Genomic DNA, 27169 nt, shown 5'->3' on the forward strand with positions numbered 1-27169 from the left:
ATTGGTGCACACCTGACTGGAGTAGCCTGGCTTGCCCCATGTAACCCAGAAGACCGGTCAGGAACCGATGTGCCTTGTTGACCTGTCCATGCAGATGATCAAAACCAGAAAACAGCTACACCGAATCCACTTTTGATTGACATTTACCTTGACCAACGCAGAGGAAAGAGAGGGACAAGGAAGAAAACGGGAAGAAAACGCGAATAAAAGGCAAATAAAAGGCGGCCGGTTCCAAAAAGGGCGAATCGCTTTTCCGGTTTTTTCTCTCTCGCACTCTCTAACCTTATTTCTTTTACAATATCACCTCTTACTACAACAAAGTGTATATGTTTGACGTGAAATTGTGTTTTTACGAATTCTAGCCTCCCGTATATACCTGCCACGTCTCTGTACGATGATTATGCGTTGACTTGTTGCAATGACCTGCACGGATGCTCTTCCCTACAAATTCAAACACCGTTCTGACAGCTGTTAGTAATGTTTCCTTCACCCGAAGGAGTATATGCCTATGTAACACGATACCTTCAATACAATAATCAAACTACTGACATTGTAAGCTCTCTGTAAAAACTCGCCGCAGTCCAAGGCGATGTTTATATGCCGAGTTAAACCAAAAATGCAAGCCGATCACCCCCAGATTCTCCAGGCCACATTGCCCTTTTTGGGAATAATGCTGGATCACTGTACGTGCTCACTCACAGTCATTGCATCCATCAGCACCTATTTCTGATGCCACAATGGTACATCAATTGCATAAGAAGCTATTGTCCATCCAATAAGATATGAATTGAAAAGTCTTATGGTCTTTTTTATTTTGGGTTTGAAAATACTATTCTAAAGTAATGATATATGTACACTACAGCCTGTCAGACCTGCTGACAACTCAGTGTTTGGATATAATGGCTTTTAGTGGTTGCCACCACCGCTACCGCCGCCGTTTGGACAGAAAGTAACAGTGTACTTGTGAGCCTTGCAGCCAAAAGTGCTTGTCTTGTCATCGTAAGCATAGCTGTAAGCGTCCTTGCAGCCAGACTTAAACTTGTCAGCGTACTCGCTAGCCTTGCACTTTTCAGGAGAGTTGTATTCGCCGCGGCAGCAGTATTCGTCATTGTTGAAAGCGGCGCACGCACTCTTGCAAGCACCTCCGTCCGTCTGAAGTTCCTTGGGGCAAGAGGGAAGCGAAGGACAGGAAGGATGGCCACAGTCGCCTTCACCGCCTTCAGGCGAGATATCGAGAGGCAAGTTGAAACCGTCGACGAACGAGATATCGTAAAAGTCTTGACCACCGTAGCCCTTGAACAAGAATTCGGCTAGAGATACAGCGGAGCCATAGTTACCGCAATCATTACCGTCCTTGCAGCCCCAGAAACGGCCGGACCAGTTGGAGTCGACCTGGAAGTCGTGCGAGGAACCGGCGCCGACGTTGGTAGATTCTTGTTTACCGGCACTGTTGGTAAGCTTGTACACCTTGAGACCAGAACCGCAGTTGTTCTTGACTGTAACGGTTACGTCACCGCCACCGCCATTGCCACCGCTGGAAGTCGAGTTGCCGGACGAAGAGTGAGAAGGACCAGCCGAATAAGATGAGGAAGAAGAAGAGGAGAAAAAGTGGGAAGATGTGACGGAAGAAGAGGTAGGAGAAGGAGAAGAAGATGCTGGAGCAGCCAAGCTAACGCCAGCGATAGCAACGAGGGAAAGGGTCTTGAAAAGCATCATCTTGAAGGAGTGTGATGAGAAGAGGAAATAAAAAGAATGTAAGGATGGGTTAAATCAATGAAAGAAGATAGAATGCTGTCCCAACGTAGCAGATTCGTCCTCTTTTATAGCTTTTCCCCTTCGAACACTGAAACAGCGGCAATCATGATGGTATATTGATTTAAGACCGAGGCACAGATTTGGTTCGTTCAATGGTAAATGGATATATTGCCTTTCAAATCACATCAAATCCCTGGAAGCAGGACCGGCATTGTACTGATACATTGCCACTACAAACCCTCAGGAACAAGAAACTTCTTACATCACAGATTCAGTCGGCGATGCATCAATGATGGGAAGGATTCATTTGTGCATTTGTTACCCTATAACGTTTGTACTTTATACCAAGTTCATGCAAAATCCTGCGCTTCGGAGTGTAAGCATCAAGGCTGAGGGTGCACGGACCTGATCGACTCCTTCGGTGCAACCAAGCATCGCAAATGTATTTGCCTTGAAGAGCTGAAGATTGAACAGATAAATAGATGAAATAATAACGCGCTTATTGTAAATATGGATTATCTATAATTCAAAAGTGGATATATAGTTTGGAGAGGAAATGTATTGTATTTTTAAGAATGCTCAGGCCAACAGCTTCTCCACAGATTTTTTCAAACGCCGACGTATCTATAAAACGGCTGCAGCAGCCAGTGCTTTTGCACCTCTTTCTTTCCTCTATCGCTGTGTTGTGCCGCCGTGCCCGCTGTTCTAGAAGGATAGTAAGGTGTTTTGCGCAACAGAACTTGTCCGATCTTCTTTCCCGAAGTAAGGCCAAGGCAAAGAGAGATCACTCCCCGGCCTCAAGTTATTGTTCGCCCTGCTTGAAATCTGGGTTCCCGCTTGTCCGCTGACGAATGTCGAATGGGCAGCTTATCTTCAAAATCTCGGAGGAGCTTGTCGATTAGGGATCTTTGCAACCGGGGTCTTCTGCGTACCTTCTATGGTCATCCACCTTTTCGGAGGAGGGATCCATAGTCGGTGAGCTTCCTTTTAGCCCTGACTGTTTGCTTAATCTTGCCCTAGGATTGGCTTTCAGTTGAAAATAAGTGAAGTGTTCGCGAGTGCCGCTGATTTTTGGTTATCTGCCCCAATTTGTGCGAGTCCCAAGCATCTCGGTTATCTGCGCGTTCATAAGCGCACAATGCAATGAGGTTATTAATGCCTCTGGCAGATCATACGAATGGCCCCATTCATTTAAGCGCGAGATACTATAGCTAGTTTTTTCTATTTAGATAGTCTTGTTTTTTGCATCCAAAGTTCAATAAAGCTTTGGATGTATGAGCTGAAATTTCCTTTTGCTTTTGCGAGTGCGAATGAATAGCACCGTTCCTTTCAGGATTGACGCGTTTCTTTTGTTTGATATGGAGAGCAACGCGAGCATTTCATGAATCTACGCGCATGCTATTTCCTAGATCTCCCTGATCATCCGTGAACGGTGGAGATCGTTTCTTTGTTCGCGGCTAAGCAAACAGCCTTTTTTGTGAGTGCTTTTTATGCATGTTTGCGCTCAAATAGAGTCTCGGGATATAGACATGAAGGTCGCGCACAAACTACTCGGCTCCTCCTGCCAACCACGACGCATAGTAGCGATTTGCTATCGCTAGCCTTATTGCTCAAACAAGTCTGTAGCGATCCCAGAACTGACATTCTTCGGAACTTGGCATAAACCGTGCCGAAAGCTTATTATAAGCATATCGTATGACAACAATGTTATTCAAAAGTGCTATATATACTAAGAAGTGCTTTAACAGTCGCTACGCTCCCTGTGCTTGGATCGCTGCGCTCGTCCCCCCTAACCGAAAAAATTTTCAGTGAAATCCGCATTAAATAATAAACTCGCTTGGCTTTCATAAACCTCCATCCTCCGGCGGTTTCGCATCCGGTTCGCTTCTGCAAACAAAGCGCCGTTGAATTCCCGGTTTATTTGGTCCGACGCTCGACAGAATACATGCTTGATTTGCTGTTGGCGCTAATGCGTCGCGGCGCACATACGCCCGGTATTTGCGCCTTATTCCATAACAGTAGCCTTCACCTCTTTATCTCCTGAACGTGTTGGAGCGTTCCTTCATTCTGAGTAGTTTCCTTTAGACGTCAATCTCGAGAATAGTACTCAGGCGTGTAGATAGCTGCGAAGGTGATCATGGTCTCTTGAGTGGGATCGATATCCTTGCATCGATGTATCCAAACGACGACGTGGATTTATCAGCACATAACCTGCTGATAATTCACTCATGATCAGGTCCATTGCGGTGTCTGCAGGGCATTCTTAATCTTAGTGGCAAGTGAAGAGAAGTACCTTGGAAGCTCACAGAATAAAAAATACAGCCCAGATGTCTTTCCAAAAAGGGTCGAAACTCACATATTTGGTAATTTTGCCCTTTGCTTTTTTTATTTTAGTGATTTGCGGAAAAGGAATGATAATTGAGATTCATTTCAACCCAAATGTAACGTTAAACAACATGAAAAAAAGTACATCGATGAGAGAAAAATAAGCATGAGAAAGAGATGGAGGGAAATAAACATGAGAAGAGATGGAGGGTGCAGGGACGGGACTCGGATATAGATAAGTTGTCGCATTATGTTTGAGATACCCTTCGTTTTCGAACAGAGTAAGAACGGGAGCTCATCCATGTTTCAGGAATATTGCTTTCCGGCTGATGACCGTCACGCACTTCCTTTGCCAGTTTCTCCACTTTACGTGCTGTCATCAGAGAAATCTCCGGTGAAAATAGTTGAAGGTATAGACAAAAAGAAGAAAACGGCGGAAAAGGGTATAACTTGTCAAATTTAACACTGCATTAGCATACCTTCAATTGTTGCAACCTGGAAACTATCGTTGGCAATAGCGGGAGGTCAGTGGCGGATTTGAACAAAGCTAGAGATGACAATTGGACCGTTCTGTATAATCGAGGAGACGGCAAATCCATCTTGTACGTCGACATGTAGTTCTTATTGACAAGAACACCGCAAACAATTGGATCCTTGATCCCCAGCTTGACCAGTCGGTTTAGCATTGCACGCATTTCTTTTCCAATTTTGACCATATCCGATTCCATTCTTTGTTTGCTTTCAGGGTGTTTGAATTCCGCGACAAGGACAACGAATCGTTTGCTTAAACCATTGACAAAAAGCGCATAGTCCGGTTTGAACTCTTTTCTCTCTTGCAAACTCGTGTTTGCCCTTCAAACAGAGTGAATCCATTGCTGAAGTTATTTTGCTCAATATTATTCACTTACCATAGGTGTCGAAAGGATGGTTCACCCCTATGCCAGTAGATATCATGATCCTCCACTCGAACTGCAGTCATGATAACGAACAGAGCGATCCATATGAGGTACTCTGCATAGGTGATAGGCTTAGATAGGGCGCTGATGCTGGCTGCATGCTCATTGATCGCCGGAAGCACTACTTCTTGGATGTGCGCTTCCGGGATGAAATGCAAAAAGTACTGTGCAGCAAAAGCGAACTCTTTAGCTGATAGGTGAAGTATACAGTGGCCTCTGTACGCTTCTGCTGGACTAGCGCTTCGGACATCCACAGTGACCTCGCCTTCACGCCAACAAAGGTCCAATTCCTCCTCCTCATTATCGCCTGGACCAAATTCTCCGGGGACAGGCAAAGCGTTCTCCATAAGGTCAATGGTCACGTCTTGCACACTTTCTTGTCTGGAAGTAACACTGCGAGGTGCCGAACGAGCTGCGGGACGTCCTCCTTCGAAGCGCAGGCTGGTTCCGAGGAGAGACACCAGTTGATCTGGTAGCTGATCGAGTTTAACGGACCAAGCTGCACGTCCATTGAGACTTGATTCGGCTACAATGTTACCCATGAGCTTAATGCCAGGCCCGTCAAGGGCGACAACGGTGCGCAGAGCCTGTATAATAGCCCTCGAGTTCAAAAAGTGTGGTTAACAGAGACACAGGCGCCAACAGCTAGATGTGGAGAAGCACGGGGCTTGGTGGAAGTGATCGCGTTGCTAAGACCTTTGTCGAGATGAATGTGAAGATTTATGCACACAGGGCAAGACCCCTGTTTCCGCGCTTGCAATGGTAATCGTCGGCCTCTCAGGAATACGTGACCGTTCTTATTGGGTAGAAATCAGTTACCTACAACTGGCCACTGATTGCCAGTCTGAAATAGTACCCATTAATAATAAAAATCCCAGGTTTTCCGGCGACAGACCCCACCCGGGTGCAACCCTCCCTTCGAGGAAGTATGAAGTCGCTGTAGGTATCAGAGACATATGATTTTTGGCTCTTTCATCGCTAACGTTCTGCTCTCTATCTATTCTACCACTGCTCTATTCTCCTTTATTTGTTTCCTTGTAATTTAACTTTGAATGTTTCTTTATATTATAAAGATATAGCAGATGAAGTTATATAATATTGAGAACTCCTTATGCCTTGGCATTGATAACATAAGCTTAACCTGATCTCTGCAGGATTAGAGTAGGTTTTGTTGCATTGGCCACAAATAGATTTGGGAAATGGTAAGTTCCCGGTGAGAACCATCTCTCCGATTGAATTATAACCTAATTGCCCGGTTGTAGATAATCAACGTTTTTGGATGCAAATCAAAATGTTAACAGTCCATTTTTGCATCGTTCGCCAGAGATAAAATATTCTCCATGCTATTAGGATATAAGTTATAAGAGGAAATAAAGCAAATAAAGGAATGGAAGTTGAAACATGGAAGTAGAGGATATAAATGAGGAAGCTAGCAGTTGGGGTGGGGTAAAATAATGGGGCCATACGATGGAAACTTGTAGCTCAGTCAACTGGTTGAAACCAGTGGGGTATCCTTCGTCGTCGTATTCTGATTTGATCAGTATCGTGGAGAGATTGCTAGTGCTCGAGGCATCACAGTATGATGCATGTCTTGCGTTTCGAGCTATCAGTTTTACTCAGTTTCACTGCAATATTTCGGTATCAGTCGCAAGATCTTTGTTTTCCCGGTATTTGAATGCTATGTAGTTACCAGAAAGAGAAACTCTTGCAGCTTGGTCGAAGCATTCGCGAACGCCTCGGTTATGCTTTGCAGAGCATTCCAAATATCGAACAGCATTGATACTTCGTGCCATCGCCAAGCCCTGACGGGAGAAAATAGCAGAAAGGATTAGAACTGATAATTTTTACAAGTTGAATGCATAATCTAGGGTGCTTGCGTGGGTTTTACCTCTTCATACATGATCGGCTCCATGTGCTTCTTTTTTATCACTTCCTCGTTATCTCTAAGGTCGCACTTAAGTGCTACCAAGAGTATTTTTGCTTCTGGGCAGTACTCGCTGACTTCCAGTAACCATCGATTGGGAATATTCTCCAAGGAATCTCGGCTGTCAACAGAGTAACAGATCAGCACCGCGTGAGCATCCACGTAGGACATCCATCGAATTCTGTCAAATTCTTCCTGCCCTAAACGTTGCAGATCGTTTTTGTCAATATTGGAATGTAGGGAGAGCAAAGGAGGCTTTCTTTTCAATGTTTTCACCTGCAGTATCCCACAAGGATAGCTCCACTGGCTGCCCGTCGATAGTCACCTCCTGCACGTAGTTCTCGAATACCGTTGGTTCGTACACCTAGCAAACTATTGTTAGATCCGTGCTAGCTCATGGACGGCTCGAGATTCAAAGAAGCAGTACTTGAGGAAAGTAGCCTCTCGTAAACACGTTAAGCAGCGAGGTTTTGCCGCAGGCACCGTCTCCGCAGACGACGACTTTGCGTGATATGGGTTTGTTGGCTTTTCCGCAGAGGCCCATGAAAATGAGAATGCAGAATTGCACCTAATGCTTTGAATGGAGAATAAGGAAACAAGGAAAGAGGAAAACAAGCTTTGAGCAAACACCCCTCTCCCCTTCGTCATGTCGCTAACTGGACCCCGTTCCCCGCAGGTTGCACTGCACTGCGTGTGCAACCGTCCCCGATCGGTTTTCGACAGAAACATAGAAAGCCAGCGCAACAGCGCATTGATACACGTATGCCACACACGCATACATCCGCGTCTGCCGAGAATGGACCATGTCATTGCCTACTTTTGCTACAATCACCAAGGAAGCGCTCGTGATATGCAGAAATGGCAACTGCGGCCAGGAGAAGAAAAAAAAAAGATCGATGCCTTTTCATTAAACGATCTACACAAGGCGCCATGCATGCATAATAGTTTGTTTGCAGTAATGATCCTGTAAGCTCTACAGTGCCAAGACCATAAGTCTCATCGTTCGACTTATTTGGATTCAGCTATAATGAACATTGTATTATTTGCCAATTGCCTGATTGATTGCCGTATCAGTAAGTTATCCGCCATATTACTAGACCATTTCAGACAATACAGATTGTTGAAGCGTGACTAGGGTAAAACATAATGTATCCTTTTTACACTTTCAACAGATGACTGAGGGAGGAAAGAAATAGTCGCGGAAGAAAAGCTAAGGGGTAACTTTGGAAACAATGCAATGAAATAGGACTGAAGGGGGAGATGCAGGAGGATAGAGCATGAGAGGTGCAGCAAAGTAAGATACAAAGTTATGACTTTCTTCTCTGTGGCATGGGCATCTTTGCATTATCCTCTGCTTTCGTTAACTTGGCGCTTATCTGGTTTCCAGCCTCGTCAATCCGGATAAACCGGTCACCGTCCATGTATCCTCGCGGTACAGGGCTCTTTGAGGACCTTCTGCTCGATGATTTACTAGACGATCGAGTAGGTGCCGCGGTCAAAAGGCTGTTGGTATCGCTGCTGCTGTTTGAAGGCTGTCCGCCTCCACGCAGCGTCACTCGGCCTGATGGCGAAACACAGCGAGACACGCGTAGCAAAGTGGATTGGAACGGTGTGGAACCTGATGATTCGATCGAGGAGCTAGAGCTGACAGTCGAGGTAGGATATTGCTCTTCAATGTTTCCCTCGTTCATCTTGTGATCACGTAGGAATCTATGGATAAAAATCTAAGAAACATTGGTCTGATTGAGGGCAACAAGGCACTTACTTTGACAACTCGACCCACCCGCCACCAACGCGCACCATCACCAATTTGCTAGGTAAGATGCGGCAATACACAAGTCTTGGGTTAACATCACCAATCCAGTACTTTCCAACCTCGCCAGGCACCATCTTGACTTTGACTCGATAGGGAGTTTCGTTCACAATACGGCCAAGTTCCACATCCAATTCATTTTTGGGATCAGGTACATATGATGTACGTGATACAGTGCGTGAGGGTGGGCGGGGTGTCTTGGACGGTGGAACTACTGGCGTATGACTGCGTCGCACACGGTTTCCACCTGCATGATTGCCCAGTTGACTCGAGGGTCGTCGAGGTATCGATGGAGGCAGCGGCTGCTGCTGATGGTGTGGAGGGCTAGATGTCTGCTGCTGTTGCTGTTTTTCTTTTTGCCTTCTAGGTGTTCTCTTCGTGGATTTGGCAGCTGCCAGTTTTGTGAAGAAATCATGATCCAATTGGCTGATACATGTCTGCAGCTCGCGCTCGCGGGCAGCTGCTGACGCCTTGACCTTGTTACAGAATGCCAAGACTTGTTTAAGTCTTGTTGTTACTCTGTCGTCGTTCTCATGGTTTGCGGCTTCAGCTTTCAACTTGGCCACCGTTGCCGTCATGACTGGTTCATGCTGCTTGTATGCTTCCACGAGAGCTTTTAACAGCTCTTGCAAATCTGGCTTATTGAACTTATTGTTTACGATAGCTGCATGATGCGGTGCTGCATCTTCCACCGCTGTTGCCAATTTTGTTGCAATTTCTTCCAAGTCAGCTGCTATTTGCAAGAATTCACTGATGCTAGTTTGGCTGCTGAGCTCTTCAAGGCGTGCATCGATCAGTTTCTTGAGCTCCTCATAGTCAGATTTTAGTTTCTTGTAACGCTGATGTATTTCGTCGTTCGTGGACAGCTGTGCCAGCAGTGTTTCCAACTCATCCAGACGGATATCGTCTGCTTCTTGCTTGATGTCGTAAATGTCTTGCTGTATGGTGCTTTTACCGGAAGATATTCGGATCACGCTGAGACGATCTTTGAGAGTATCAATATGTTTCTGAACCTCGCGGACTCTATTGACAGCTTTCGAGTACTTGCTAGCCTTGTAAATACGGCTTTCCGTTTCTAACATCTTCCGTCGAGCAGATGCCATCTTTTCCTCAAAATATTTGCTGTCGTTGGAAACTTTGACTGTGATGATATCCAAGCGCTGGTCGTTAACTGACGACTTTGCCAAGGAGTCAAAGAGTGCAGACTGCCACTTCTTGATAGAGTCATATGCTTCTTCTACTGATTGAAATTGTGCTTTGGTGTCCTCTAGAGAAGCAATATCAGTATCATTTAAAGACTGTATCGTTGATGTGACTGAATCCAGTTGCGCAAAGATCTGTTGCAACTGACGAGTGTACTGGTTTGCCAGTTTCATCTGTTGATAACTTTGATCCTCGCTTTGAAGGGCTTTGTGCAGACTGTTTATAGAATCTGTCACAGGCTGCAATACTTTGTCCAGTTCATATGCCGTGCAGCAAAACTCCAGCTCAAGTCGTCGGTGAGAAGGCAGAAGCGTGCTGTTGAAATCGTCCTGGCATGATTCTAAGGCGCGTCTAGCATTCGCTGATATTTCTGACGAGCTGTGCATCATCATGTCGATATCAGTCACCTTTACCGATGAATTCTTCACACCATGCACGGATTCCAGCTGAGGCGTAATGGCTTGCAATATCTTTGAGGCATCGTTTTGCAGAATCTCCAGAAGCTTGGCTTTCTCGATAGCAAGCTTGAGGTCACCGGCAATAACGTTCAAGTCATTAATGGCCGCCGAAACAATATCAATTTGACTCGTTACAGTCGCATTATTCTGTTCAGTTGTGCTGACTTTACTGGCGACGCTCGATACGTCAGCGAACGATTCTTGCAAATGCTGCATCTTTTGCTCCACATCCGATAAGTACTCCGTAGATGGTTTGTCGCATGCTTGAACCGACTCTTTCAGTTCGCGCAGCTGCTGATACAACCCGAGTAGATTTTCGTAGCATTTTGCTTGCTTGGCAAGTTGCGTCGTTGAATTTTGCAGTTCAGCCATGGATTCTTGCAAAGCATTCCACTCTGCTTGTAAATTGTTCTGTTTGGTTTGCAGTTGACCGGAAAGCGTTGTCTGCTTCCCGATAAATGAGTAATATCCACATAGGTCATCGTAAGCTTCCTTGCAATCCTCAAGTTGCGACCTGAGCTCCTTAGGTATTTCAATGTTATCCGCTCCATTTTCCAGCCTATGCGATAACATGTCTTGCAAAGAGCGCTTGACGACTTCGGATATTTCGAGAATTTTCGACTCTAGGGCTGCAGCGTTCTCGTTGTAGGTATTGTAAAGTCTCAAGGTATTGACAGAGTCATACAGTTTGGTTACGATCGTTCTGATTTCCGAGGCGAGGTCACCGGCCTCGTCGACTATCTGCTTGACTTGTTCGTTATCGGGTATTCCTGCAGACGCATTCTGCAATTCGACGTAGTCGTGCGCTTCTAGACTATTGATCTGCTCTTGCCAGCGACTGAGTTCATCATCTTCCAGCGTTGCTGCATCTGCTGCCACGACTGTATCGCGGAGACGACGCAGGTTCTCCGACAAGTGTCTTCCGTTGTGAAGAGTCTCAGCGACCTTCAAGCTATAGGACAACGACGTCTTGGTAGTTGTGATATCCAGAAGGAGAAGATTCCATTCTTGCTCCAAGTTCTTGAATTGCTGTGATTCCTGCTGCTCAGCATGCTCTTCATCATCTTCAGCCAGTATAGCTAAGTATTTGTCAAAGGATGCCAGCAACGTAGCAAAAACACTGTCTTTTGCCTTCATAGTGGACTCGATGGTAGTCACAATGCGCAGTCCTTCTCGCAGCTGCTCAAGCTGGTTTTGATCTTCCTTGACCTTGCTGAGCATTTGTTGTCGAGATGATATCCATTCTCTGCAGGTTTTATAATCCATCTGATATGATTGATGTGCCAGAATTTTGCGAGAATGCTTCTGCTTCGTCTCCAATAATTCTTGCAAAGACCGATGGAGTTCTTCGAGGCGTTTACTCTGCGTCTGTATCGTTTCTCGAATAGCAGAATTTGTTGTTTCATCATCCATGACATTTGATCGACAAGGAAACGGTATAATAGAAGCAAGATTTTCGCGGATGTCGTTGATACCAGATTTGAATCGGTCTAGTCGCTCTTGCTGCTCTTTGTAACTTTCAATAGTATCAGTACTACCTTCTGAAGCGAATTCTTCTCGGATCAGCTCTGCGGACTGCTCCAACTGGGCAACGCGGAAAGAAAAGGCTGCCATGAGACATCGCTGGCTAACTACTTGATTAGCAAACAGCAAGTGGTTTTGTCGTCTTGATTTTTCTTTTTGTATCTCTTGTAGCTTGCTTCTAAATCCACCGGAGAGTATCCATGCATTGTCCGCGCTGCATTCTCGAAGCAACGTCCCAATCTCGTTCTCCAATGGCTCAATATCGGCACTACAGGAGTTACTAAACTGATCATTGTATCGAGCCCATTGGTTGCGCAGTAAGTGCTCATCATCATCTGTAATCTTGATTCCAGGATACCATCGCGCTTCCTTCTGGACAAACTCGTCTAGTTGCTTTTCTTGCTCTGCCAAAACAGAGAGTACACCTTGCACTCGACCTTCGAGTAACGCACGTCGCTTCATCAAATCCAGCTCGAGATTCGTTATGTGCTTATCAGTATTTTCCTCGAATCTCGCAAAGCTGCGACTCAGACTATCCATGCAAGCTTCAATGTGATCCGGCGTCGCAATAGGACGTGCAAGTCTTGCAAAGTAAGCAGTAAAGTTTTTAAAATCAGCTTCGATTTGAGGTAGTATCGACTTCTTGAATCGCTTCTTTTCGCTTTCAAGTTCCTTCCACTGACTGTTTAGTTGGTCAACATGCTCTAGACTGAGGTCTTCCAGAGCAGCAAATGTAGTCTTGTTTGTGTTAAATTCTTTCAGTTTTTCATTCATCTTATCCAACATGGCAGCTGCTTCGTCAATATCCTTTTCCCATGCTAGTCGTTTGGAGGCTGCTTCCAGACTGACTTGGTGATCTGCAAGCTCTTGTTTTATCCGCTCTAATCCTTCCATTATCTTGGCAACGCTGTGGGCAACCGCTGACACATCCAATGAAACATTCTTGTCTTGCAGAGTTGTAGCAACATTGTCATGCAGGTCTTTGATCTGTGTCTCTTCAAAGTGCTTCACAGTGGATATTAGTTCTTGATGTCGCTCATTCAATGCGAGTAGATCAGACTCGCTCATTTGTTTGAATACACTGCTATCTGTTGCGATGTTGATTCGTTGCTTCCGCAGTAACTGACGCTGGCTTTCGATCCATCCATGCAGCTCTGAAGCTTCAGTGTTATACCGTTTCACTGCAAGGTACATTTCCCTAGTTTTCTGGAAAGCATCAAAAAGACGATCAACTTGCTTGCGCAATTCTTGGAGTTCCGAGTATTTGCGTTGCAGAAGTGATTCAGTTTCCTCGTTGCATCCAGATACGTTTGCTTTCGACTGTACTTGCTTAAGGAGTTCGAGAGCGTCAAGTTTAGGATACAGCATCGAGCGGCCGCATTCAGCCCATATCCTGTCGACCTCGAGTTGGAATTCTTTCACGCGTGCTTCTAAAAGGCTCGCATCGGTGCTTTCATCGTTAATCCGTCTTGTGAACTTGTTGCAAGTGTCCTTCAGTTTCCCACCATTGCGGAAAGCATCCTGAACTCGCAACAAAAATTCGATAATCGCCGATCGTTGGATAAGAAGTTCTGAGGTATAGGTCGAAAGTCGTTTCAGTTCATCCAGTGAAGTCTGCAGCGATGTTTGCTTGTCCACGATAAACTTTGGAATCTGCAAAGGTGCTGCGTAACCGTCACAAACAAGCTCATAGTTCTCTAGCAATGCATTCAGAGACTTGTTTTGTATCTCGGCCACGCGATCTTGCAGGGACTGCAGTGTTTGTGCGTTTTCATTGTCTTGGGCGTAAGATGGGTTCTCGGGATCGTCTCGAGATAGGTCATATCGTGCTTTTTTGCTCGCAAAATCCCATAGTTTTCGAGCAAGTGCGAGGATTCCATGGTTTGTCTTTGTCCATTGGCTCTGCCATGCCAATTGCTTCTTGAGAAGATCAATGTCACGTCCACTTTGCTGCAAAACGTCACGCAGTTTCTGGTGCGATGCAATCAAGGTTTCTGCGTGAGTTACAATGGATGCTCTGTCGATTGCACTCGTGTTTGCAGCATCAATGTCGGTTTCTAGCTGTTGAACACTTTGCAAGATAGACATCAAGTCCTCTTCTTCGATCTGTGAAAGTCTGAGTAGCGTATTGTCTCGTTCCTTCTCCATTCGAGCGAATTCTTCATCGTCGATAACAAAAAGGTCTTGCTGAGAGCTCAGGTCAAATAATGAGCGCTGGAAACTTCTTGACCGCTCTTCCATCCATGCCTTTATTCGGGCCATCTCCGTGCAAGCTTCTTTAGCACGTCGTTGCAGCGATAAGATGCTGTATCGGGTATCAAGAAGCTGATCCAGACCGTCTGCAATCAAAGCGAGTGACATTCCGTATGTATTTATTTCGCTTCTTATGGATTCATTTGCAATTTCGTTGTCATGGGCATCGTTGACACCTATCGCCGTTTTCATTTCGGGAGTTGCAGGGTATGGGACGTGCGCTGCATAGTTCGACACGAAATATGCTGATTTGTCTTTAAACTCTTGGACCTGTTCAAATAACACCTCTTCATCCAACGTTGAAGGATTGTCGTTATCCACAGATGTCTCCATCAATAGCTGCCGTAGTGATTCGCCGTGGTTGCGTAGCTGACGGAACTGCTTTGTAACTTCAAGTATGAAAAGATGCTGCTCAACAACTTTGCGACAAAATGCAGATCGCTTCATTAAATCTGCGAATGCTCCCTCAAAACCCTCTTGTCTCTTTTCAAGATGCTCAGGCAACCGCTGTTCAGCTGTAGCTTCATTGTTGAGATCTTCAAGCTCTTGATATGCGTCCAAAACCTGCGAATAAGCTCCTTGATCGAACTCTGTAATTTTATGCTCCAGCGTAACCAGCGTATTGACAACTTGCTCCGTGTTCTCTTGCGATTTCACCGACCATCTGGCTGCATTAAGGAGGAATTTTGAGATTTCCTTGTCTGTAGCGGCTATCCATTCCACGGCATCTGCAAACTGATTTTCCCATTGCTTTCGAGATAGCAGCATGCTAAGTAGCATGTGGCGGTCAGCGACGAGCTGTTTTAAACGGTTCAACATGTTAAGCGTCGTCAAGGTTATCTCGATCGTGGAAGTGTCAGCAGGACTAAGGTCTTTGTCTCGTTCAGTTACTGTCAGGGTCTTGACATGTGTGCGAAGTCGCGCCATATCATCTTTATCAAATTGCTCCACTTCTTGTCTCAGGGTCTCGTGCTCGCGATGTAGCGTCTGGATATTTTCATTATTGACATCCATGCTGGAATCCAGTGGATCAAGGTGCTCGCTGGCTTCATTTCGTGCGGTAATAATATCAATCCTCTCTGCTATCCACTCCCGTATTCTTTTTGCTTCTGTGAACCAAACACGCACTTGGTCGACCCAATCACGTACTGCTTCGTAGGTGCTGCTTAATTTTTGCAAGTAGTCCGCAAACAAAGTGTCACTGATGTTTGTATCAACAAGGTCGTGATATTCTGTTTGAAGCGCCTCGATGGTAGATTGTATCATCTCCACTCTGCTCTCCAGGTTCAAAATAGCATCGTCTGTAACCGGTTTTCGGGTATCATACATTGTCTTGCGAACAATCTCCATCTCCTGCTCAACGGCACGTCCAACAATAGCGAAGGAGTTGCCACGAACAAACCAGGCACAGTGTTCTCTCGATTGTTCCAACTCGATTACAAAATGGTCATGTTGCTCAACAATGGGTTCGAGTACGACCGATGTATAGCTAGGAGATCGTTGGCTGAATTCATCGACAAGCTGTTTAAATGCTGGCCATGTCTCTTTTTCGAATATGTTCATTTCGTGAGAGATTTGTGAGATTCCTTGTTCGTACTTTTTCGAATCTTCCTCAGAGGCATCCAATGGATGTAGCATAGACTGATTAGAGTTCTCGTCCTTGTTTTCGGGTTTCGCCTCTTCTAATGATTTTTGCATTTTGCATAGTCGATTCTGCACTTCTTTTGTCCGTTCCAATAGGCGCTGGATTTCTTGGCTTCTGCCATCAGAAATTTCTCTTCGCAATTCTTCCAGTCCTTTCCTTTTTTCAGCGCAGACACTCAAGATACGCTGCCATTTCTCTTTTAGATTTTTGACGCCGATGGAATGCTGGGAATCGCTGTCGTTCGCTTTACTCGCCAGACTGTCCAAAGAATGAATCCCGTTGTTTGCATTGCGCTCAAAGAATAACAAATCCTGGAGATACTGGTCGATTATATCAGTGGTAGTGGCATCAAGCAATGTAACCGAAGCAATCGAAGAGGTGTTTGATATCAACAACTGCTCCAGTCCTTCCAGATCTGTAGGCGTCTCCGCTTTTACCAGACTGCATTAGTCAATTATTCACAAGTAAACAAAAATGGGAATATTAACTTAATAACTCACTCTTTGTCTCTTCTTCACTCTCTTCGTTGATGGTGGTAATCGCTTGGTCGTCATAGTCGAATGATGTTCTGCCAATTCCCAGGCCGTTGATTAAGCTGTCAATAAACTGCCGTCTCACTTGATCTTTCTGCACTTTGATGTCGCCTTTCTCTTCACTTTGAGCTGAAGACATGACTTTGTAATATTCGCTGACATACATCATGACGCTCGGTTCATGTGGATAATCGACGTCTGCCAAATCGCTAGGTTCCAAGTATTTGGGAATTCCCATTTTCTGTTCCGCAACGTCGAATGCGAGATTGAGCAACTGCCGCCATGCATCTTTGTTCCACTGTTCCCTTCGAAGCCAACTTTCAAATAATTCGGGTATTAGATGAGGATCGTGTCTATGTATCAGCAGTGAAAAGGCAACGCCACTTCGCCAGGACCGAGAAAAATCCGGGATTGTTGATATAATCTGTGCCGATATATAGTCTTCCAGCTGTTGCTGTACCCATCGAAGCAATGCCGTTTTGGCCTCTGCAGCCCTCGATGCTGATCTGTCTGCGCCGTTCATTGATCTACCGCGTTTCCGTCTAGCAGTGATTTGGAAAGGTGTGCTGGTATTGCTCGTCGCTGACAGCATGGGTGGCGTTGGTATCGCAGTTGTTGACAACGAACATGTCACATTAAATCCATGCTGCGGCACGCTCAAAGAATCATTCTTAAGCGCACGCTATGAACAAATGGGTGATGAATTTAATTAGTCGCCATTCCTACGGAATGTTGCCAAAAAGGAAGATGTGTACCTGAGATGTTTGCAGCGAATTGTCTTCCAAAATCACCTGTATTTGATACCTAAGCATGATCGAAAATAGGAGCGATATTGTCCTCTTCATGTCTCCATCAACGATTGCTTCATTGCCGATGTCACGCAGGACTTCTTCCCCAAGCTGCTGTTCCAGGAAAACGAGTGCTTTGATAACGTTGGTTAATTGGTGGATTCGCATTTTACCCTTCTCCGGTTTCGGAACGTCCTCCTTGCACAAGACAGAGAGCAGCTTTAGTAGCCGCGTTCCATCCCTGAGGTCCGTCTCCATATTCTCGATGCTATCTCCCACTTTGCTAAGCTGGACATTGGCCCATTTTGTCAGGGTACGCTTTTGAATCTCTTGATAACCCGGTCCCAGATTACGTGCACTCCATTCCTCCTGCTCGGTTGCCGCGCTGCTGCTACCGCTACGGCTCATCGACTGACTGGATCCCGGACGAACAAGCGAGAGCGATCGATTCGAACCCGATCTAGGTATTGAACCAGCCGACGACACAGCGTTCATATCCGCAAAGGTATGCTAATCAGGGCCGACAAGGTGAAGATGGTTTGAAGTGTTAGACTTGCAATATGATTTCCTGAAGTGGAAACCACAAGGGCACTCGGCGTCAGCAGGGATATCCCTTTTGGAGTATGAAAAAAGAAGAGCTTGCTATGTCAAAGGAGCAACGAAGTGTTGCTTTGGCAAAACGCGTTAAAAAGACCTCTTATGGAAGGCAAGGTCGTACGGGGGGAGCCTTTGTCCCCAATTTGGTAAACACACTTGATCTTGGCTCGTTTCTCTTTCATGGATTCTTCTAAATCTGTAGGGCCGTGTGAGCTATAAAAACTAACCGTAGTATGTATTTGAAGACATGGAAACTTATGGTCCTATAACCTGTCATGAGCTCTGTATATATATGAACTGGATTCAAGATAGAACTTTATCTAAATCAGTGCATGAATGCTAGAATGTTCACATGCTTCTGGAAATATGCAATGTTTGATCTCATCCTTCAATGAGAGGTTGGGGAAAATTAAAGAAGAGGTGCAGATTATCATGCATACTCAACCAGGGTAGCTTTTTGCATGAAATTAGGATATTCTCGATATTCTTGATGGTTAATTATCTAGATCCATCAAAACAATAAAGAAACTTCCGTTTCACTCTGCTATATTACCGTTATGAGGTACAGTGGATTGCGCGTCCATGGCGATATGAATGCTGTACGTAACAAAGGGTATCTATAGTTTCCAATATCTTCAGATCGCTCCATTTATACTAGATTTCCTAAAACCTCATTGAGTTACAGTGAAACTTTTCCAAAGCATTTTATTCCTTTATATGACTTATTAATGATACCATCAAATATGAACGCCGTGGTAAACGAGCTGGATGCGACAATGACGCGCACCAAAAAAGACAGCTTGAATCAGAGGGGACCCAACCTTCAATTTCCAGACGCTCTGTCCTTTTCCCGCCTTCCACTTGTTCCGTACATGAGTTCGAATTCTCCATGGAAAGGAGAATAAGACGCGCTATAGAGCGTCGCCGTGGCATTCCAGAGTAGGCAGTGGTGTCCAGAGTAGGCAGTAATGCATACCACAACAGACATTGGTCTAATGAATCCCATAACTCCAGATTACCTACATTATCAGGCGATCACCCTCGTCTCTTACGACCTGAAGAATATCGTAAGCATTGATCAACTCAAGATCACGTAACAAATATCTCACCAATCGTACGTAGGACAACGTTTTGGTCATGCAACAACGCATTCTGAAAGCTCTTCCATAGTAGAACCTGTCTGCTTCACACCCACGACAGACAATTCCTCAGAAAGAAGTATTCTCGAGGGCATTCGACATCGACTACGGATATCCCACGAGAAGAAGCAATATGCTGAACACGACCTTGACAATAACCTTGACAACAATCAAAACCCTGATATACCGAAAGCACATACAGCATTGCCTGCATCCTCTTCTCGAAATGAGGATGATACACACCAAGCAAACACTGAAATGGATGTTAGTTTTAGAGACATTCCCCAAAAAGCAGCGGATGAGAGCGTACAAGAACTTGAAAACGCTCTTAACTTGAAGAGAGCATCAATCGAGCATGACGTCAATGATACCCGCCAGTCAGTGGCAGCCTATGAAGCTTATAAGGATGATTATTACGATCATGGCGATGTAGGCTACGCCGCTGAGGATGAGGTGACTGATGGTCACAGCGTTGGAGGCAGAAACATGACACAATTGCCCATGAACACAGCAGATGATGCAGCAAATGCGCCAGTTTCTCGTGAAGACAATACGCCATCTCCTCGAAATGAAGATGATATGTACCACACAAATATGGAACTCGATATAAGTTTTGGGGATGTTTCCCCAAAGGCAGCGAATGAAAACGTACAAGAAACTGAAACTGTTCCTAACTTGGAAAAACCATCAACGGAGCGTAACAACAATGATACCTCCCGGGCAGTTGCAACCTATGAAGCTTATCAGGATGATTATTACGATTACGGTGATGTAGACTACGCCGCTGAGGATGAGGTGACTGGTGACCGCAACGTTGGAGACGGAAAGATAACGCAATTGCCCATGAACACAGCAGATGATGCAGCAAATATGTTGGTTTCTCGAGAAGACAGAGTACACGTCGAAATTACAGATATTACCGAAAGTTATACTTATAACTTTATCCCGATGGAAGAGATCGAAAACAACGGAGTATCGGCCGCTATAGAATCGAGCGCGGTTTATCCTCCTAGACATGCTTCATACGACGACCGGATGCTGCAAGACCTGTATGACGAGGCAGACCTATCGGAGGAAGCAAAACGTAAACTAGAAGCGACCCTGCGAGATATTCGAACTGCTATGGAGAAAGAAACCCGTCCCAATAGGCAAGACAATGCAGTTACCACTGCATTGGAATCTCTCAAAAATACGGTCGCTTTGTGCATTGAGAATTTTACGAAGTATGAATAGCGTTCCAGAATATGCAACGTATGATACTTACTCTTGTTATAGGAATAATGCTCTTCCTTGTATCGATGACTATGGAAATGCTTTGGTGGAAGAATTCGATCGCATTGTAAGTAAACTTGAAGAACATATCTCAAGGAGCAGAGTCTCGTAATTAAACATACACAGGGTGCTCTGGAAGCGAGACGTTCGCAACTTATGCGGCAGCTGAAGCGTGCTAAAAATCATCGGAACAGAACAAGAAGGAGGCTGATGGAGAGTCAAGATGAGTTCAGTGCCAGATACGAGAGACTTTTAACTGTGCGACGAAATCATTTTCGATTAGAAGAACGGCAACGGGTGAGTATGTCGATTCTGGATATTTGAAGGAATTACATTTACTAAACGAGAATTGCAGGTCCTTTCTGATGTAGCGAGATCGACTATACAGTACAAAAATAAAACTTGAAAGCATTATACTGCAATTGAACATATATGAGTAATTTGCTCTTATCAGACTGTTACATGCTCTCTGTTTAAAATCAATACTCACGTTTGCATCCCTGAATGTGACAAACAAATTAGTATACTTTGAATACGTTCTAAAAATGCTCATTCGATGTCATTACTCAACAGTGTATTATCTACGGTAAAATAGGTTACTTTGGAGTGAATTGACAATATTCTGTAGTAGAGTCTGTTAAGGTAATTTAGGGTTAAGCGCTTATCCTAATTACCCTAAATTGCGAGTTTAGGGTTTTTAGGGTCTAGCATTTACTCTAAATAACCCTAAATTCCAAGTTCAGGGTATTTTAGGGTTTGCGGGTAAAATGTGGCAATTTGGAGTTTGCAATAACTGGACACTGACATCAACCCGTGCAAATCAAAGGCAGTTTTGATCCGCGTTCGCGTCGCGTACCACGCGCCCTATGCTTGACAAGCAATACTGGGGACTTGATCCACTCTTCACAAATCACTTAAAACTTTTTACTCGCACGATCAAAAACCTCGAACAACATAAAGAATATGAGGGTACATATCTATATATCACTCTCTTTGAATCCCTGATTAAAATGGATCAGAATTGTTTCTCTTGGGAGGTCATGTCATACAGTTTGCACAGATCTACGGTGTCATCGTAGCAGTCGAAAGCAACTATGCTATGAATACATACATAGGTATGTGAAAAATAAATCTTACATGTAAGATTAAATGTTTAAATGCTATCGCAGTGGACGATAATACGGATTGTCTACCATGCTGCGTATGGAATGATACCGGCACAAACCGTAAGCCGCTGCAGCTCGGTACCAGTGTCCGTGTGCGAGGCAGAATTAGCGAATACAATGGAATGCGACAGATAAATGCCGAAAGTATTGGTGAGTCTCCGAGATCTGTTTGAAGTGTTTGCACTGAGATATCTCGAATTTAGATGTCGTAGTAGATTTGCATGAAGAAAGTTTACACTATCTTCAAGCAGCGAATCTACTTGAAAATGTATACCTTAAACCTTTCAATATACCGGAAATAATATCAAGGAAAAAGGAGAGGATCGAAGAACTATTTAAAAGGGAAATTGATGATGAGTCTAACATTTTGGAAACGAACAGCCAGGTAGGAAGGATGCTTATTTACCGAATTAATATAAGGAAATCCTAAACTACCGCCAGCATAAGAATATGCAAGATGGAGATGAGGACAACTTACTAGAAGCCGAGATATTGTCTTTTCTTTCATCTCACTACACCTCTACAACCTTCCCAGCAAGCGTGGCCAGGGATCAAGAGGATATTGTAAGACATATGATGCAAGTCCTTCGAAAGGTATGCTATACAACAGCACGAATAATGCACAAAGCTTTTTTATGTTAAGTTAATGAAAGCGCGAGAGAAAACGTCCTGATGATCGACGGCTTACCGATTATTACACTAAACGTTTCGAAGCGCTGCTGAAGGAAGGTCACATCGTACAACTCCAAGGACGTGATCGGTTATATAAGCTTCTGCCAGTGGAGCAACTCAAAAAACATATCATACACATCATCAACCAAACAAAGGAAGCGTTATACTCGAACTATGGTAAATTTTGGTCATCCTTGGCGAACAGGACGTTATTTTGATGACCTTCACTGTAGGAGGCGTGACATTCGATTACATCGCGCTCAGAGTCCGTCAACACGAGATTTTCCAAACAGTTCCAAATGAACGGATTCATAACTGCCTCAGGAAAATGGTAGACGAAAGTCTACTCTATCTGACTAGCCCTAAAGAGTATGCGCTTGTACCGGATACTTATGCTTAGCATTTTAATTGTTCGCTATTTGACACCCCACAACATCCACAGTGATCAGTAACTTATAGCGACTACGAAACCATAAAACCATTCCGTCAGAACTAAACAGATAGGAATGCAGATAGAACTGTGGCTACTCGACAACTGTAACAATTTTACTACATTGCGAATTAGCAAGCTAAATTACATTGCATATTATAAATGACATTAACCATTTGTTAGCCTTGTAAACAAGTTGGATAAATGACATGTACGCGTTCCTTTTACGAGGTCGTCATTTGCTTCAAAGCAGGTCTTGATTTTGACGAAGTCACGTTTCCGTTGCCAATTCCATTTTAAGACTACACGCGTTTCCTCACAACTGTTTCTCCTTGGTCCATCCCCACTTGCAGCGCCTTCTTCCTCATTCAAAAGGAAATGGAAAATCTTTCCACGTCCAGAGCTTCTCAGCCTATGAAGCAACCGTCTACAAAGTATTTGTTGCTAGTTTCACGCATGGGCGCATGTTTCCTCTAAGCGTGTATTTTTTAGACGTTCGTCTAATCCGTTGAAGGCTCGTGATAACAACCAGATGCCTTTGCAGCTTTCTAATGCAAAGTTCGACAAATCTCACACTATCAAAGACCCTGGAAGACAGCCTTTTGACGCGAAAAAGCATGTTCTGCTTCCTGCAATGTCACGACAGACCAATTCACGAGATAGCGCCCCATACAATTTCTCCAGCTCAAACGATGAGAACAGCTGTCCAGAAAACAGTATACGTCTGTATGCTGACAAGGCAGCTACTGAAACCGGAAATGTGCAAAACGCGACAGCAGCCTTCGTGTCAAAGGCTATGCAACACCAAGACGTTCGTTCAGAAAGTTTCGCAGCAAAATCAACAACACCATCGTGTCAAGACACTAGCTTCACTCCGCAGCCGATATACTATGCTGACGAGGATGGTGTCAGTAATCTGTTTAAATGTGATCAACTAAGAGATATATCCAACGCATCAGATTCTGGACCTATCTCTGTCAACGATATTTCGGACAGTGCGAAGAAATGCTATCCTGTCGTGACCAAGTCTGCAACCATGCCTGGTAACGTTGATGCAAGCTCGCAGGAGACGCAGAACACAGAACCATCGCCTTTGTCTCCTATTCGCCGCGTATCTCTTGATATGTACAAGCAGACGTACTCAGCAGCCGACTCGTCTCAAAAATCTCAAACTAAGGAGACGAGAGCTTCAGAACCGCGAAAAACAAGCTATAAGCGGAAGCAATCTGAATCTGCTCTGTACCAAACATGTGACGATATATGGACCGAGACACAAGTCGATTTTGGGGAGTTTTCGTACGAGGATATTCAAAGCTTGACCAATCTTCTAAAAACTCGGTTGGCCCAAGCAAAGTATCGAGCATTGAACACTGCAGAATACTCATCACTGAGAGAAGAGTGTCTTGCTGAAGAAGATAGCCTCACTATACTTGTGGACGAAAAGAAACCAATCCGACTGTTGTACAAGCATCATCAGGCAGCACCTCGCTGCACACTCACGAGAGTTGGTAACGGACGCAATCTTTTTACTGAAAAGAGACCCAAGTTGACGACGGAGATGTATATCGACTTGCCTGAAAAATCAAACATATCGAAGAAGAGATACCTTGAAAATATTTCCCAAAACAAGCAGCCTCAGAAGAAACAACGCAAAGTAACAAATGGCAAATTTCAGAAAGAAAGTCCAGAACTGCTGAAGAGGAAAGCAGCAGCGCGAGAAGCGGTGAAATCGGTTGAAGCTGTGACCCTCAAAGATGGTAAGATGGGAAATTGGGAAGCACCAAACACGTTTGCTTAACATTTTGAATAATTGAACAGGCACTAAAGCTTGGGTGTGTGCACCATGCGATAAGAAGTATAAGAACAAGAATGGACTAGTGTACCATTTGCAGCGTTGCAAATATCTCGAACACGATGACGCAACAAACACACTCTTGATATCCAAGGTTTATGGTGAATCTCAGCGCAGCGACGACCGTTCTGTTGAAGAGGATGAATTGGTCGATGATGATCCTGAGGAAGAGCACAGCAAAATCAACTGCATATGCGATAAACCCAAGACCGACGTCGGTACTATGATACAGTGTGACAAGTGCAACACCTGGTACCACTTGGCCTGCACAGGTCTAACCAAACAAGACCTCGATGATGATCATTATTGCATCCGATGTGTTCAATCAAAACAGTCAACGCCAGGCGCCTCGTCACCTGGGCACAAGAGTGTATCCGAAGAAGAATATGAACTAGAGGATGATAGTGACACGCCTAGTGATGGCCGAACAACTCCCCGTATAAAGGAGATGCAACCGGTTGAACAATCGAAGGAAACAGCTGAAGCAACAACACCGGTCTTGAATATTCCAGAAGTGATCGAGACGACTTCCATCGAACCAACACCTGCAAGTGTTACAACGGAGGAAGCTTCCCTGGCGATTGCAACGGCTCTGGATGAGAGCAGCTTCGCTTTTGCATCTGAACCTGCTTATGGAGAAGCATCTTCGCAACTATTCAGTGAACAGCAATTCATGTCTGAACCTGCTTTTGGAGACTCATCTTCGCAGCAGTTTAATGAACTCCAATTCATGTCTGAACCTTTGATACAAAATTACATCAATAACGGTAGCGGCAATAACAACTACAACAGCGGCAGTGATACCCAAATGATATCAACAGATGATAATGTAGATCCTGTCGAGTTCTATACTACTTGGAGCCCCAGCGACCTCGGTTTACTACCACCTTCCCTCTTATGTTCTGATTTAACGGCTTTAGATGATTTTTCGGATCCGTTTGTTAGTAATGGGTCGTAATTTCCTCAATTCTTTCATCTTTCAGAAATAAAACTCGATCTATATCCAAGTACCAAATGCTACATTATTGTCACCAAATGACGATCCGGGGAATGCAGGAGATTTGTAAAGCTACATAAATACATGCCAAAGCAGCTACATGCAATTTGCATATACAAACAGGGCTGGGGTTATCCAGTGACTGGTAGAGCAAATGCTGTCCAAGTTTTGACTGCTACGTTCAATATTGCAAAAATGACAGTACACTTTTCAATGAATGATTGTACCTACAGCAAAAAAATCAGTGTAAGATGATTCTAGCGATCTCGTTGGTCATATAGTTATCTGAGTCACTATATTTCAATTTGCAGCAATTTAAATTCCTGAATATTCATTGACATCTGCTCAGTCCGTCGTAAATATGCCGTTGCTATGGAAAACGTTCCGAGATTCGTAGATAGCGTCAAGTAAAATGTCCGACCCCGGATGAGCGTCAACGAAATTGACGTCTGTGCGAGGTTGTTGCTGTGGCAACCGTCAGAAATACAAGCTTTTTTTACATGATTGACTGCCCCATGTCTACAAATTTGACAAGCTTTCATTTGGTACCAAAGATGCTTGTGGGTTGTGAAAAGTTACCACAAGCTCATGAAAACCAAAAAATAAACAGGTATAAAAGGGAAATCGGGGACATTTCTTAAAGTGCCACGGTCTTCGGACCCTCTGGCACATATTAAAATTGGAACGATACAGAGAAGATTAGCATGGCCCCTGCACAAGGATGACACTAAGCTTCGAGATGGATACGCTCTACGGAGCAACTTTTTTTGCAACCTCTTCTTTTGCTTTGCTACTTTCTGTCTTCAAAGAGCTTGCTTCGAACCGTAATCGTTGTTTTGGTTTGATTTGTCACCCATGTATTGGTGTAATTTTTTTAAAATTCAGCACGCTCACCCATGAAGAAAGAATGCTTGGCGTCAGTAGCCTGGAATGATACGATTTGTCATTTCTTTGTTTCCAACAGCATAGACGCACCTCAATCCTTCATTTCGGTCCACATTCTTTTTCATTACAATTGGTTGTTGGGATACTGAAAATTTTGTGGGATGAACTGTCGGTATAAGGAATGAATAATGCCTATCAACCTGAAAAGGTGTGACTCAAGCCATCACTTGTGCTCCAGGATATATGGTAATGACCGGTACTATCGTTGTAAGGCGCCAAGATTACACAATACAGCCGGCTGCGATTCGGACTCAAGCCTCACCAAGGTATTTTGCTGCCAGTGAAGAAATGGGCATTTTACAATTATACAATGATGAATGTTATTAATAGTAAATGAAACATGAGATGAAGAAAACTAGTGGTAGGTTCCTTAATGCCTCTACATGACTCGATCGAAAGCATGCTGCCCATTGCTGAGGATACGGAGGAGCTAACATCTAAATTATGTTCCTAGATGCAGCGATCTTTCCGTGCGTTTGACAAAAGTAGCACGTCTGCAGCTGTACATGCAGATAAGCAACCATTTACATATCATTCCCATCAATTGCACAGCATGTCTAGCCATCGACGTAGCCATATTGGGATAAGAGACCGTAAGCGCAGTCACAACTTAGCAATATCTTGTTTGATTCGTCGTTTTTACATTACATTTTACTGCGACCGCTAAGAAAGATAATCATATTTGTTTGCGCGCATTCAACATCCTCCGTGTTTGTCAAGCAAGGGCGGTTAATCGCTGTTTACTGCAAGCTGTATGCATATGCGTCTTCACAGTTACATACTTATTGCTTAACGGGTAATAGACAGGGAATGGCGTTCTATTTTGTCAATAAGTTTGAGCTTAGGCTATCTTTTAGGCGGCATATCAAAGCAGGCACACTCGAAAAATACATACATCGATACTCTAGTTCATAACAGAACG

At 44.3% G+C, this 27169-nt stretch overlaps 7 protein-coding genes across 7 annotated transcripts; 3 read left to right on the forward strand and 4 right to left on the reverse strand.

Annotated features, from left to right (window-relative positions):
- Positions 1–906: 906 nt before the first annotated feature.
- VTP01DRAFT_6699 (uncharacterized protein) lies at positions 907–1716 on the reverse strand (the record flags this gene model as incomplete). The annotated part of the gene is made up of 1 exon (XM_069385628.1): positions 907–1716. One exon carries the CDS (start codon positions 1714–1716, stop codon positions 907–909), a length of 810 nt encoding a protein of 269 aa, XP_069243072.1.
- A 2834-nt stretch (positions 1717–4550) lies between these two features.
- Positions 4551–5578, reverse strand: VTP01DRAFT_6700 (uncharacterized protein; the record flags this gene model as incomplete). Its single annotated transcript, XM_069385631.1, has 2 exons — positions 4551–4932; positions 4989–5578. 2 exons carry the CDS (start codon positions 5576–5578, stop codon positions 4551–4553), a joined length of 972 nt encoding a protein of 323 aa, XP_069243073.1.
- Positions 5579–6608: 1030 nt separating this feature from the next.
- VTP01DRAFT_6701 (uncharacterized protein) lies at positions 6609–7504 on the reverse strand (the record flags this gene model as incomplete). Its single annotated transcript, XM_069385632.1, has 5 exons — positions 6609–6661; positions 6727–6838; positions 6925–7160; positions 7237–7324; positions 7388–7504. The coding sequence occupies 5 exons, from the start codon at positions 7502–7504 to the stop codon at positions 6609–6611; spliced, it is 606 nt and encodes a 201-aa protein (XP_069243074.1).
- A 763-nt stretch (positions 7505–8267) lies between these two features.
- On the reverse strand, positions 8268–17672 carry VTP01DRAFT_6702 (uncharacterized protein; the record flags this gene model as incomplete). Its single annotated transcript, XM_069385633.1, has 4 exons — positions 8268–8670; positions 8726–16286; positions 16357–17071; positions 17145–17672. The coding sequence occupies 4 exons, from the start codon at positions 17670–17672 to the stop codon at positions 8268–8270; spliced, it is 9207 nt and encodes a 3068-aa protein (XP_069243075.1).
- Positions 17673–18663: 991 nt separating this feature from the next.
- Positions 18664–20591, forward strand: VTP01DRAFT_6703 (uncharacterized protein; the record flags this gene model as incomplete). The annotated part of the gene is made up of 6 exons (XM_069385634.1): positions 18664–18713; positions 18789–18841; positions 18897–20136; positions 20189–20252; positions 20312–20482; positions 20541–20591. 6 exons carry the CDS (start codon positions 18664–18666, stop codon positions 20589–20591), a joined length of 1629 nt encoding a protein of 542 aa, XP_069243076.1.
- Positions 20592–21051: 460 nt separating this feature from the next.
- On the forward strand, positions 21052–22423 carry VTP01DRAFT_6704 (uncharacterized protein; the record flags this gene model as incomplete). The annotated part of the gene is made up of 7 exons (XM_069385635.1): positions 21052–21154; positions 21205–21300; positions 21355–21501; positions 21555–21736; positions 21793–21945; positions 22005–22200; positions 22257–22423. 7 exons carry the CDS (start codon positions 21052–21054, stop codon positions 22421–22423), a joined length of 1044 nt encoding a protein of 347 aa, XP_069243077.1.
- A 408-nt stretch (positions 22424–22831) lies between these two features.
- On the forward strand, positions 22832–25263 carry VTP01DRAFT_6705 (uncharacterized protein; the record flags this gene model as incomplete). Its single annotated transcript, XM_069385636.1, has 3 exons — positions 22832–22887; positions 22946–24210; positions 24272–25263. The coding sequence occupies 3 exons, from the start codon at positions 22832–22834 to the stop codon at positions 25261–25263; spliced, it is 2313 nt and encodes a 770-aa protein (XP_069243078.1).
- Positions 25264–27169: the final 1906 nt, after the last annotated feature.

This window comes from Rhizomucor pusillus (assembly GCF_041956525.1).
Source record: "Rhizomucor pusillus strain CBS 183.67 unplaced genomic scaffold VTP01scaffold_3, whole genome shotgun sequence".
In the NCBI taxonomy this organism is placed as follows: domain Eukaryota; kingdom Fungi; phylum Mucoromycota; class Mucoromycetes; order Mucorales; family Lichtheimiaceae; genus Rhizomucor; species Rhizomucor pusillus.